This window comes from Electrona antarctica, assembly GCF_951216825.1.
Source record: "Electrona antarctica genome assembly, chromosome: 23".
NCBI lineage: Eukaryota > Metazoa > Chordata > Actinopteri > Myctophiformes > Myctophidae > Electrona > Electrona antarctica.
The window spans coordinates 17263441-17278153 of NC_136804.1; the positions used below are offsets into that span (position 1 = coordinate 17263441).

Consider the following 14713-nt stretch of genomic DNA (forward strand, 5'->3'; position numbering starts at 1 on the left):
TAACAAAATAAGCGTTAGAAACGAGTCAAACAACCTAGAGACTACATTTCTGGGTAGGCGGGTGGCTGCATCTGCCCGTCGCACAACAGAAACTGAATGTCAATTACGTTTATTTTTATTTTATTGATATTTAATGTTTCGTGGTTAGTACGAGTCGAGTCACCACCAGCTGGACGAGGAATCTCAGGAACGCAATGTGTTGACAGCTGGGCGTGACGTATATTAGCAGCGACATTGCCTTCATATGTAGTTTCAAGGCTTTTGCGGCCACATTAATTCCATTTTCTCCAGAAACTGGCTGTATCAAATATGAATGGACATCATTAACGACGCACAGCCACTCCGCTGACAGAAAGGCCGGGGTGGTCGGTTTATTTTTCAAACAGTTCTTATATGAAGCGACCTAAAATAGCCCTATGGAGATTTCAATGCAAATAAAAAAAAATACATGAACCTGTGTGTTGGTGCCCTCTACTGAAAGTGACGTCAGACTTCGGTGCTCTATCTATAGGCTAGGTCTTTTAGCAAGAAGTTTAGAACAGAGGTAGATTTTCTTTACCTTGTAATCCTTGATCAACTCCTCCGTCTTTTCCCCCAAGGAAGACAATGAGGACTCTGGTGACAGCTTCTCTACAGGACTCAATGCTGTGGTCCTACAAACACATGAAATGACATTGTACAGTACAGACATCAGAATGCAGAAGTGCATCAAACTAACCACTACACTATTGCAAGTCTACTTTCCAGAAATTCCAATGAGAAGGAATACGTCAAACATATTTGGAGTCAAGCAAAACAAATGAGCTTGTAGATTGGCTATTTTTGGGGTTGAAGGAAGCTCAAAAGAAAATGAGAACATTGCGTGTTATGTGAAGGTCTTTACCTGTGCGACAGCTGCAACTTGCTTCTGGGGCTTGGTGCAGGTGACCACTCCAGGCTTCAGTGGACGTCAGCTGGCTGGGTGGGTGGGTGGGTCGGTCAGCCTGAAATCACAGTAAAAACAGTTAGTGAAACCTCATGACTACTGCGTGTGTGCGTGTGCGAACTAGCAGTTTTAACTGGAATGTGTGCGATTGACTCTCTACTATACTTTATTTTAAAAATCTGTTTGGAAAATAGCTGATCTACAAGCTTGTACTGTACATTGGCTATTTTAGCCAATCTAGGACCAGAGTTCAAAAGAATATGAGAACATTGTGTGTTTTGTGAAGGTCATACCTGTGTGACTTGGTGATGGTGACCACTCCAGTCCAGGCTGCAGTGGACTCCACTCCAGTCAGCTAGCTGGGTGGGTGAGTGGGTCGGTCGGTCAGCCTGAAATCACAGTAAAAACAGTTAGTGAAACCTCATGACTACAGCGTGCGTGCGTGAATGTGTGCGATTGACTCTATACTATACTTTAAATACATGTTTGGAAAATAGCTGATCTACAACCTTGTACTGAACATTGGCTATTTTAGCCAATCTAGGACCAGAGAAAAGAATATGAGAACATTGTGTGTTTTGTGAAGGGCATACCTGTGTGACTTGGTGATGGTGACCACTCCAGTCCAGGCTGCAGTGGACTCCACTCCAGTCAGCTAGCTGGGTGGGTCGGTCGGTCAGCCTGAAATCACAGTAAAAACAGTTAGTGAAACCTCATGACTACTGCGTGCGCGCGTGTGCGAACTAGCAGTTTTAACTGGAATGTGTGCGATTGACTCTCTACTATACTTTAAAAATCTGTTTGGAAAATTGCTGATCTACAAGCTTGTACTGTACATTGGCTATTTTAGCCAATCTAGGACCAGAGTTCAAAAGAATATGAGAACATTGTGTGTTTTGTGAAGGTCATACCTGTGTGACTTGGTGATGGTGACCACTCCAGTCCAGGCTGCAGTGGACTCCACTCCAGTCAGCTAGCTGGGTGGGTGGGTCGGTCAGCCTGAAATCACAGTAAAAACAGTTAGTGAAACCTCATGACTACAGCATGCGTGTGTGAATGTGTGCGATTGACTCTATACTATACTTTATTTTAAATAGATGTTTGGAGAATAGCTGATCTACAACCTTGTACTGAACATCTGCTGTATTGAAATAGCCAATGTGTAGGGTTAAATTGGTTAAACTGTGATTCTTCCTCCAATGACAAGGAATACTTCCAAGCATAGAAGTCAGTCGAGAAGACTGACATCACAGTAAAAACATAATTAAACAACTTATCAGACATCTGATAAAAACAGACATATCTTTCAATGCATGAATCACAAGCAGGTACATAAATGTAGCCAATAAGCAGTAACATTATATTTGGGGCAGGTGTGCTACACACACACACACACACACACCTGCAAAATGTGGACCCTTTTTTCCCCTGACACCGACCAGTCTATAATGCAAGATCACCAATGTCTATGTCCAATGTCCTGGGCTATGCTTAGAAACCACCACGATATTAAACCACAATATATTTGCAAGTTAAACTAGTTATAATAACTGAGAATAACATTTGGTCTGTGACTGTGGGGAAATACAATAGGCTACACGTGTGCACAATTAATAAACAATGTCGTAATATGTCCAGAGTTCTTAAGTTAACATATTTGGATTTTAACAGAAAGACAACGCCATAAATCACACAAAGTGAGTGACAGACTCAACACTTGTCAGTCACTTGGCATAGTAGCACATAGCATGCTTTGATTGATATTGATTGATTGAAATATGTATTAACAGTTTGCAGAATTACAGTACAATTCAAGCACAAACTCAATACAAAGGCTGTTAACTGCGAGTGGACGATCCAATTAAGCATTACACTTGTTTACAAGAGGGTCCACCATGTTCAATTCATCAAAAAAATGCAAGGCAGCGATGCATGCATGCAAACATGTTTCTCCAGCTGAGATTTAGTGTCTCCATCTCTCTCTGGAAGAGGTTGGCCTCACTGGCCACATTTACATGCAGACATTCATTCGGAATGAATGGATTCATTCCAGTCATCAGAATAAAAATGCTCATGTGAACACCTCAATTGGAATAGAATATCCCATTCCGAATGAATTTTCATTCCGGTCTGGAGGGGTGGTATATACCGTTTGAATCGGTATAGATCACCATATAAACACTTTATTCCGAATGCTACTGGGAGTTTGGAATACATGTATTATTTTACACATGTCTGCCCTTAGTAGACTATAGTGCTTTATGCCCATGTCCATGCAGGGATGGCCATTTGGAGACATTTTATGTGCGCAGAAATGCGCTATTTTACCCATTAGAAAAATACAAATACACCAATTTTTTTCCCCATAATAAAATGCGCTATTTACGTAAAAACCCATCGGCGAATTACAGTGCCATTGCCAATTGCAGTGTATGGGTGTATGGATGCTGTGTTTTTTAGTTCTGGGTTGTTTTGGGTGGAGGACGCGTAAAAATATATTTGTATTTTATTTTATCAGATAATAGCTGTTAGTGTTTCTCGGTTATTCATTTCTTAAGGGATAACGGTTATGGGTTGGCCATCTCTATAGTCCAAAGTTATATTCCGAATGAATGCTTTGGTCATGTAAACAATTGAGGAATAGGAATACTTGTAATCAGGTTCCATGTAAACAGTTGGGTATGAATCTCTGTTCGGAATGAATTAATTCATTCTGAAAACATTTTGTGCATGTAACTGAGGCCACTGAGGCACAACACAAACACTCTGACATGAAGCTTCAGCTGACACAAATCAACAACACGCGGTTTGTCCAAAACACACTAACTCCTCTCCCACCGACGTCATGTGTTCATTTATCTTCAGCCATACAGACTCCATTTGACACAAATCAATGTACACCACTGCTAGCTTGTTCCAAAACACACACTCCACGTTTCTACTTCGCCACACTTGTCCTAATGCTAATGCAATTGACAGCTCAGCTCGCAAAACCACGGACACAGCGCTGTCCTGCTGGCCGTGACGAGTGTGTGTGTCGGGGACAGAGGCCGGGTACTCGCGTTGGCTACCCTCGGCCGTTCAATTTGAGGAGGTGTTGGCCATGGACGGTATAGATATACACTACAGTATGAGCACGTTCATCAAAAACACAACTAAACTATGAATAGGGCTTAAACATTTAATCATCCAAAGTCGGATTGTATTTTCACACGTAACGCGTCCATTAAAATGTCAATCCGCTGCATCGGTCATGCGGGAAGTTGGGAACTGTAATGTATGCGACTGTCCAAGGCTGCAGTCAAGATGAAACGTAGTTTCATGAAAGTTGTGAAACCAAATGAGTTGTTTCACAGCCCTCTTTCTAATTTAAACACCAAATACACAACGTGTTCAACATGCATTGGTATCAAAAACAACCAGCCACTGACGCAAAAATAAAACCGTCACACGTGTGTCTGCTTTGATGTGTGCTGTACAGCAGCAAACACTCCGTTTTTCACTACTCCAAACAAAACATAATGTAAACACTTGCTAAATTGAACCTTAATCAAATGCTCGGCTAATATTATTCTTACCTTAACCGTGGAAAAACGGTGAAGTGATGCAGGTGCGGTGAAGAAGTTTGTGAGCAGGTGCGCGGTGAAATGGCGTCTGACGTCAGGTCTTCTTGAAGGGGCAAAAGTTATTGAAGGGGCGTGTCCAGGTTTCCAAGCCATAATGCTGTATATTTTACTGAATTCTGACCATTTTGTGTGGGTACAGAACAACATTGGTTGGAATTAAGTAAATAAATCCATTTGAGAAATACATGCACACGTTCTTGTATTGTTAACAAGAGATGATTCTCAAAAAAGGTGACATATTCTTGTACACAAAAAACTTAAATGTGTCTTGTTAATCATAACAGATTTAATCATGTTACATTTACTGTTCCTAATAACCATTTGCCCGTAAATTTTAATGCATTTTGACCATTGTGTGTGGGTACAGAACAATATTGGTTGGAATTAAGTTAATAAATCCATTGGATAAATAAATGCACACTTTCTTGTATTTTTAACAAGAGATGATAATCGAAATACTTGACATATTCTTGTAAACAAACATACTTAAATGTGGCTTGTTAATCATAACTGATTGAATCATGTTACATATACTGTTTGTCCGATGGACTTTTATCAGTGTACCTTCGTTCAGTTTTGATGGTCTGTGAAAAGGTGAATAAAGAACCGACTTCTCTGCATCCAACGTCTCTGTCTGACAGTTTTCTCCAACTTTTGCCTGTTCTTCCTACATGTCCTTTATATTTTCGGCAAACACTACCCACACTATAGGGCAAAGTGTGACAAGGTTCATATATATTTCAGCAGCGCCTCCAAAGGGCAACGCAGAATTGTTGAGTATGGGTCCCCAGCATGTAGAAACTGCCGGATGCTCAACATAAGTTAGCATTCGGCAGTTTCTACATGCTGGGGACCCATACTCAACATTTCTAACATAAAACCTTGGTGTACTCAACCTGTCCGGGTTCACATTCTGGCAAGTGGACTAATATGTAGTGTACATTTTAGCTCACAATTGTTGCATTGCGACGGTATAGACCCCCCAAAACAGCCTGTGACCGAAAATAGAAGTGACCCCTTAGCCGTGACCCCCCCAAAATAGGCTAATCATATTTGAAATGGGGACCCCCCACAGCACTTGGAATGTAGGACTTGAGGCATTCAATTTAGTTTGACTCTGCTTCGCAGATATTGTGAAAATAACAGATCTACAAGCTCACAGCGCCTCGTGACGCAAGTCGTTGTGAGCTTGTAGATCGGCTATTTTCAAAATGTTTTCCTCTTTCTTAATTTGACGTAGACTATTTGTAATTGTTTGATGCAGTAATGGTCTTTTTTCAATTTCAGTCTTTTATTTTATTTTTGTATTCATTTTAATTAAAAGGTAGCCTATTAAATGTCCTTAAATTGTAATTTTCACTGTCCTCTGGGGACCGCCAAATAAACTAAACGAACAAAAAACAAAAAAACACGTGGGGGTCCCACAGGTTCAGAACAGGTTGAGAAGACCGTCACAACTTCTTCCTCACATAATCAATCTGCTGATGGTTGATTAAAGTTAATCAATCATTAGCAGGGACAACTTGAATAATAGGCCTGCAGCATTACTGGTGCAAAATTCTGGCATGGAAACTTAATAAGGTTTGGGCCTACAAGCCTAGCCTATACTGTCATCTATTGGAGGATGTCAGCATAGCCATACTGTGTTGCACACAGCCAAACATAAAGTCATATATCGCATCACCGAAAACGGTCTGCAAGCATAATTATGTTTTTTAATAAATATGGATCTAATATTCTAGTTTGCTGGAGCTTGACATAGGCCTACTTAAAAATATAGCTGAACTTTGCTTAAACTGTTCCACTGAGGTCATATAAGGACAGCAAAACTAAATAATTAGCATTTCATAGCAAAAACAGAAGCACCATATCTACTAGACAACACATTTCATCACGACATTCCGAAAAGTGACCAATTCTGTAACCTAGTCATATACTTCTCTCTTAGTGCCTTGGGCAGACATTGGGCCATCACAAGTATATAGTATTATACTAGTAGGTACTACGCTGTCTGTATGCATTTGAATTTAGAAGAGGCAAACTAATATTGTGTATGCCGTTTGATTTGATTGAATAATTGATTGAACATGCACTCCGTAATATTTGATTTGATTTGATTTATTTGATATATTCAAGATACAGTTCAAAAAGAGCAGTACAGAATTGTCAGAATTGCACAAAAAGTCAAATACCTAATTCCATTGTGGTCTAAATAAATAAATACAGCATATATATACTTCCAGTATAGGAAGAAAATGCGTTGACTAAAAAAACAATAATGGACATTACAACGACACCATCATAAACAAAACAAAAAAAACATAATAAATAGATAAATACAGCACTATTCTAGCTTGCCCATCAGCCAGTTTTTCAACATATTTTTTAAAAATGTTCAAGGACTGGACAAATTTAATTTCCCTTGGGATTTTGTTCCAGTCCTCCACCCCTGTATATTTAAATGAGCTTCTGCCTACCTTATTTTTTAGGTTTGGTAGTTTAAGATCAGCTACACTCGCCCTTGTATTCAAGCTATGGGACTCGTTGACATACGGGAAGTAACCTTTAAAATATGTTGGGCATTTTTCCTTTAAGATTTTATAGACCATAATGAGTCTCAGTTGTTGTATTCGGCCTTCGACTGGAAGCCAATTTAATTCTCTAAAGTGGTTAGCACCAATGTGGGTTCTTGGGGAGAGATACAGAACTACCCGCATTAGTTTATTTTGTGATGTCTGTAGTTTATCTTTGGTATTTTTAGATATACCGCTGTACCAGGTTAGGCAGGTGTAATCAAAGTGGCATTGGACTAATGCTGAGGCCAGTGTCCTCATAGTGGTTCTGTCTAGGAATTTGGCAGTCCTAGCTAGGAACTTTAGTCCTTGCGTGGATCTTGCCAATAACTGAGTGAGCCACACACACACACACACACACACACACACACACACACACACACACACACACACACACACACACACACACACACACACACACACACACACACACACACACACACAGAGAGAGAGAGAGACGTGGCACATTTATTGTAGGAAGTAATGCTAGTTATATTAGTAGAGGTCCTAACTTGATAAAGAATATAGTTCCAGCTGTCTATTGTTTGATAGTTAGCACCATTTAATCTAGCTGTAGAAAGCTCCATTGTTACAACATAATTTAAATGTGGAGCTTGCCATCCTATATTGCCAACATTTTCTTTGCAGCTGTACTTCCTGTCAGCCAGAAACGCCTCTGAACTGTACTAAAGTTAAAGAATCATCATCATTAAGGAGCAATAATTTGGGACAACAGGGAATATATTTTTGTAATACTTTAGATAGATAATTAGTAATCTGTTCCCAGAAACGTTTGACTGTGCGTGTGGGACATTCCCACAGTTGTATTTACAGTTTTTCACGATTGTTAACACAAAAATCGAAAACTTGGCACAATTTGCACAACCTTCACTTCGTGTACCTAATCGCTCGACACAATTTGCACTACATCACACTCCCTTATCTGCATTAGACTGTGACTTTCCTTCTTTACACTCTGATGTCAATTACACATTACCTTGTTGTCCAAACACTACACACAATGTTCAGTTGTTGCACACACTTCTCACATAAAATCTCAAAGCATCAACCTACAACACACCTTGCTGTCCAAACACTGCACACAAAGAACATTTTTTCGGCTGCATATTTGTGTGCTGTTTTATGTTTGACTATGAAAAAGTAGGCCAACACGGAGTCATTTTACAAAAGGAAAATGGCTCATTCTCCAGAGTCATTGTCATTCATGTGTGTTGCATTTCTATGATTGTGTATTCAATTTTTCACTTCATTGTGCTGTAAATGCTTGGTAGTGTAGCCAATGCTTAGTTGTGTGTACTCAATGAATAGTATGTGTGTGTCATTTTCAAATATGGCCATGTGTACCAAATGAAAACACGAGTTCCATTTTGGGAACAGTTAAGAGATTTGATGGCAAAGAGTCATCATGGAAAAGGAGAGTCAGGGTTTAGCATTTTGTGTGTGAGGTTTTCAGTTTTGTGTGTGCAGTTTTGAGAATGCCGTTAGGTTGTGAAAAACTGTAAAGAACAAAGTGTAGTTTGGTGATATATAGCAAGTCTCATTCTAGCTATATGAGGGGTTAAATAAAATGAATCTGATGATGATTTGGGTTTCAGGATGCCATAATAATATTCCCCCAAACTCTGGTCCAATTAATACATTGATGCTGATACCATCTGCACACTGCACAACTGCACGAAATTGATCAGATACTACTTGTAACTTTGCCTTTTTTAATATAAATATTTTGGGCAATGTGCTGAATGAATGGGCTGAGAGCAGAGGTGTACTGCAGTTGATGGGAGCACATGGTGGACACAGCTGCTTGTTCCACTAGCGACGAGCATATGTATTTTGGCGCGTTTCTGTCCATGTGATACGATCTACAGAACAGATCAACATGAACTGACAAAAACTGACAAAAGTGACCGCTTCTGTAACAGTCATACTTCTCTCTTTTTTGTCTTTGCACACACACATGACATTTATTTTTGTTTCCTCATACTGAAGGTTTATAAGCAGAGACCAGATACTGTGGACTGTACACATCAGGACACATCTGGCACTTTGTCACTGCACAGAATCAGCTCAGCTCTCTACAAGGTGAGACATTTAACTTTTTTTTTATCTTGTTGGGGGTTTATATAGCTAACCTGCTTTAAAAACTACAACTTTAACCACTTTAAAATCCTGCATACATAGTTGACCTTATTTCTATTTTGTAATTGAATTTATTTTGTACTAGACCTGTACGAGCATTATTTTTGTTTGTTGCAGACATTCTTGTCATCATGCTGATTGTGACTCTCTGTGTTGCTGTGGTGGCTCTGCTGGGAGCTGCAGGTAAGTGCATGAGGGAGTGTGTGTTCTTGTCAAAGCATGCATGCGTATATACAGCACTGTACCTGTACTTTTTATTTTCAAATTAGCCATTTAGCAGAAGCTCTTAATCAAGAGAGATTTATAGTAGGTAAGCTAACACACAAGGTATCAAATGCATACAGACAGCGCAGTGCCTACTAGTATACTATATACTTGTGATGGCCCAATGTCTGCCCAAATATAGAGCACATATGTGGCGGTACATTTTTACCATTGAGCTAAAACACAATTTATAACCTTCAGGTAGTACTTGTCAACCAGTAGTGGCCTACCCTACCACAGTATCTAAATTCAGGGAGACCAAATCAATCAATCAAAATCAATCAATCAATCAATCAACCTTTATATAGCACATAAGCACATTGAAGCACATAAGTGCAATTTAATGGAGGAATGTGCTTTGCAGAAGAAAATAAAATTAAATGTGTGTATGTGTGTGTGTGTGTGTGTGTGTGTGTGTGTGTGTGTGTGTGTGTGTGTGTGTGTGTGCGTGCGTGCGTGTGCACCTTTCAGATTGTAAGTCAGCCTTTCATGGTGAGTGTACACAAAATATTGTTTTACATGTATTGTATTTGTATTACGCACGTCTTAGACATGTTGTGAGTTTGCGGAATGGCACCGAGCTTCACTTAGACATGTAGTGAGCTTGTGGAATGGCACCGAGCTTCAAAGGTTTTGAAGCTTGCGGTGAGGATAGGCTGTAGAATGTAAATGAGTTACTCCCTGCATGGGAACCTCTGAGGTGTTAAACCCATTTAGGCCTGACCTCAACATTTAAAAAAAAATCTTCTAAATCCTTCAGTTTTCTGAAATAAATATTTTCACGATTTTTCAAAAATAGCAGACCTACAAGCTCGTAGCGCGCCACTCGGTGGCGCGCTATGAGCTTGTAGATCTGCTATTTTTCAATAGCTAAATTATAACATAATGTTTAAAACACCAAAAGGGGTTCCCGCCTTAAAGCCTCTCTTACAGACAAGCCTCAGACTATAGTCAGTTGAAGTAGACATTGTATAGTATAAATGTTTTTGACCCTGCAAAAAATCGGAGATCGGATATCAGTCATAATTTCAGAATTGTGCACCCCTAGGAAAAAGTAGATGTCCGGGTGGATGGGTTCAGTACGGACGAAGTTGCTTTAGAGTTGAGTGGACATCAAGGACCTGGGCCCAGGCTGAGGTGAGTCTGAACTGGAGTCTGTGAGGAACATTTGCAGTGCGGGTTTACATCCTGTATAGTGCAGTGCAGGGAGAACGTCAGCATCACATCCATTAAATAAAGCACACAATACTTTACATAAGAAAACGATGCCATGCACTGTCCTGGTTTTGCAATATACCTGTATTTTACGGGGCTTTTTTTTTAATTTCTGCAAACCGTTAATAAAGTATTCAATAAATCAACCAATCACTCTTTTTCAAGGCTAACTACATCAGCTCACCAATTTCACAGATGTTTTGCTGTTTCACTGTAGAAGTAGGCATTGCGCGTAGCACTTGCCCTAGCACCGATGACCTTACAGGCGTATGCAAAAAATAGCATTTTATGTAGACTTAGATAGCATTTTATGTAGACTTATAGCATTCTTGTAGACATAGCACAATATAGTATAGTTTCATTATATAGATATTCCACTGTTACGTTCTTAGCTTACGTATGATTCAACTACTTTTCATGTATATGATGTATTGCCATGCTTTTGTTCTTGCTTAATGTAAGTAGCTCTGGATTAAGAGTGTCTGCTAAATGCCTAAATTGTAAATTGTAATTATAAATTGTAGGCTACTGAAATGAACCAGTCATATGAATATGCAAGGGGTCATCATGCCTATGCCATATGTTCCCTTAGTCACTAAGGCTCATTTAACCTCGCCTCACCAGGCTTTCCATCTCGGAGGAAAGCCTGGTCTGTGTTACAAAATCACCATGTGAACCGGTCTGGAGCGGATGGTAAAATATGTCATGTTGTAGTCATCAGGCAGGAAACCACAAGACGGAATAAGAAAGTACCCATCATAATACTGATTCCGCCTTGTGGTTTCCTGCCAGGTGACTACAAATCATTTACAACATGACGGAAGCATCCGCTCCCGACCGGATGAAAAACACGAAATGGAATGCTGGCTGGTTTATGGGTCATGGTTAGGGTTGAGTTGAGACTAGTGTTAGTTTTGAGGAAACACATAGGGCTTAACATAAGGTACAATAACACTCTGTGATGTAGCTTTGAAAATAAATCAACGTAAAAAATGTGCATTGCATCTGTCTGTGTCTCCATGCAGAGGTACTGTTTGGCGCACGGAGCCAACCTGGCCTCGGTCCACAGCTCTTGGGAACACCGCTTCCTCCAGAGGCTGACCACCCATGCCGCCTGGTTGGGAGGCTCTGACGCAAATCAGGTGAACAAATGCAATGACCATTTTATGTAGGATTAAATTATACAATACATGTGTCAGAATTTAACTCATACTCTGTGTGTGTGCGTGCTCGCGCATGCTTTTATATAATTTCTCAGGAGGGTGTGTGGTTCTGGAGTGATGGGTCGAGAATGGGTTATCGGAACTGGGGCCGAGGAGAACCAAACAATTACGGTGGTAGACAGCATTGTTTGGTGATGAACCACCGTGGCCACGGAGGTAAGTGACAGCACACAATATATTGCATGGTGCAGTGGTATTAGTTCCTGTCCACCACCACGGAGGTTGGTGCACCACCACGTGGTGCAAACGGCTTTGTCGAAGTTGTCGGGCGTCTATGCATCACTGAGTTGGCCCGTGCTCGCTCGCCGCGGGAGGGAGGGACGGAGGGTGATATTGGTCATTCTAAAACGGTTATTCACAATACTTGATTCTGATTGGCTGGTTTCTGATTAGACCACGTATAGTAAATGTCACGATAATCTACACCTTAAATCAGTTTATATCAATCCCAGGGTGCGTTACAGTGATCCCACATCTCTGTAGCTGAACTAGGGAAGGGGAGTGCTTGATTTCTTTACAAACCCTGGCTGTGTGGGCGTCTAAGCACCACCCTGGCTCCAGGCGACCTTGTAATACAGCAAGTGCATCCTATTTCCTGTCACTGAGAACAGCTGTTCGCTAAATCGCTATGCTATGATGTTCACAGACATATCAGCTGAATCTGGATTTAAAAAAATATGAATTTCTATCGAATAAGTTAGGTACCATGTGACTGACCTAACACATAAGTTGTGTTTCCTCTATGTGTTTGTTTGGCAATGTTTGTCAAGCACACAAAGTGTAACTACTTTTGTGAATTACGCAGTTTTATGATGTTAATATTGCTATATTTGTAACCGTTTTAGAAAAGCAATAAGCCACACGAGGTCCCAGGCTACCTGTATTTTTATAATGTCTGAGAGGGTTGGAGACACTCCGCTGCATGTCGTGTCTCACCACGCCTCTCAGCCGTTATAAAATACATGGTAACCTGAGACCTTGTGGCATATTGCTTTATCATTGCATGTAACAGTGACCACACAGAAATGTGTGTGGGGAGGAATTTGGCAGACTAATTTGGAATTTGGGAAGAAAAAGGGGGTAAAAATAATTATGTCTACAAAAAATATATCTTGCATGAAACTTGTTCTATGTATGTATGTGTGTGTGTATGCGTGCGTGCGTGTCATGGATAACTTGTTCACCATCCACATCTGTCCCTGTGCTCAACAGCGAGGTTGGTGTGGGACGATAAGGCGTGCAGTGAGCGCCATCCCTCTATCTGCCGCGGGAAGATCTGAGCCTGCTGTGTGACATCACAGTCACTGTGTCACAGCCCGGGACATCAAACCAATGACATCAGTACCCCCTTTTTGAAACTAGCTCCTCGCCACTCGTCCTACACACTTCCACTTGGTTTGAGCATAGATATATAAATAATAGAGACGGCACCGGAATTCCCCTCCCATCCACTTGCATTGCATTGCGTCTCTATTATTTATATATCTATGCTCAAACCGAGTGGAAGTGTGTAGGGCGAGTGGTGAGGAGCTAGTTTCAAAAATGGCCGTAGTGATGATGTGGTTGCTTTCCGATTGTGAACCACAGATCAAATAATTGTCGAGTTTATTCCGTGACTGGGCTCAATATTAAGTGCCGACCCAGCTTATATTTGTAACTTCATGTTTGTGTCATTTATGTATAGATGTTGGTGCTATTAAGAAGTTCACTGCCTATACAGTAAATACTCTGTGTTATATAAGAACAGAGATCCTCTTATCAACCAATTACAGTATGTCTCAGGGATGTAGATATTAATACAGTTAATTGGGGGGTAAAATGTGTTATACTATATACTATATGAGGAATGCAAGGTCGTACTAGGACACATAGTATGGGACAGAGGGGCAGGAAGTGTCAGATGACAGAGAAAGAGGAAAAGGCGGGTGTAGCACAGAGCTTGAAGAACTAATGTGTTGTTCCCTATTTCATTCAGTAGAAAATGTAACAGGCGGGATGACGCGTTTAAGTAAGTCCTTGTAATGTGTTATATGGTCGTTAAATGCTCTAAATTCAGTCATAATGATGCGTTTATGCAGTCGCTATATCTGTGAATTAATAGTATGTATTTTGTGTTTCTTTTGTGTTTTCAGTTATTACCTAAACGCCACTAAGCGCCACAGTCTCTGATAACCTTGTAATGATCAGATTTAAGGACAATCAATGCTATTGAACTAGATCTAAACACGGGCCAGACAAGGCAAATAAGGCTTTATACTGTACACAAGTTTAGTAGAAGTATGTTTGTACGTGTGTGAGTGTGTTATGAGATAATAGTAATAAAATGGCCAAAATCAAGTGATTGTTTGCGGGCATTATTGCAACGTCGAGGCTATGTATGTTTGAGTAATATAAATGTTACAATTGGTGTGTGTTAAATCACAATTACCAGACCTGTTTGTTATAACTCCCTTGCGGAGGATTGAGTCAGTAATTAAGCAAAGCTATGAAACAGCAAAGTTTAGTTATATCCGTACATTAATCAACTTAACAATTTGACAAAACAACAACTGTGATGTGACAAATATCAGTCTGAAATGATAGTCTGCATGTTTCTGAACAAATCAGAAGGTGTTTGTACTTTAATTCTGATTAATCATTAGATATAAATAAAAAGACAATTAGATGATTACATAAATGGTCTGTCCTTGTTTTCATTTGTGGTCCAATACAATTCCTTCCTGTGAA

At 40.2% G+C, this 14713-nt stretch overlaps 1 protein-coding gene across 1 annotated transcript; it reads left to right on the forward strand.

Moving 5' to 3' along the window:
* The first annotated feature begins 9138 nt into the window (after positions 1–9138).
* LOC306916087 (ladderlectin-like) lies at positions 9139–14323 on the forward strand. Its single transcript, XM_079493821.1, has 7 exons — positions 9139–9227; positions 9402–9467; positions 10020–10040; positions 10597–10685; positions 11789–11905; positions 12022–12142; positions 13199–14323. Exons 2-7 carry the CDS (start codon positions 9416–9418, stop codon positions 13264–13266), a joined length of 468 nt encoding a protein of 155 aa, XP_079349947.1. The 5' UTR covers positions 9139–9227; positions 9402–9415; the 3' UTR covers positions 13267–14323.
* Positions 14324–14713: the final 390 nt, after the last annotated feature.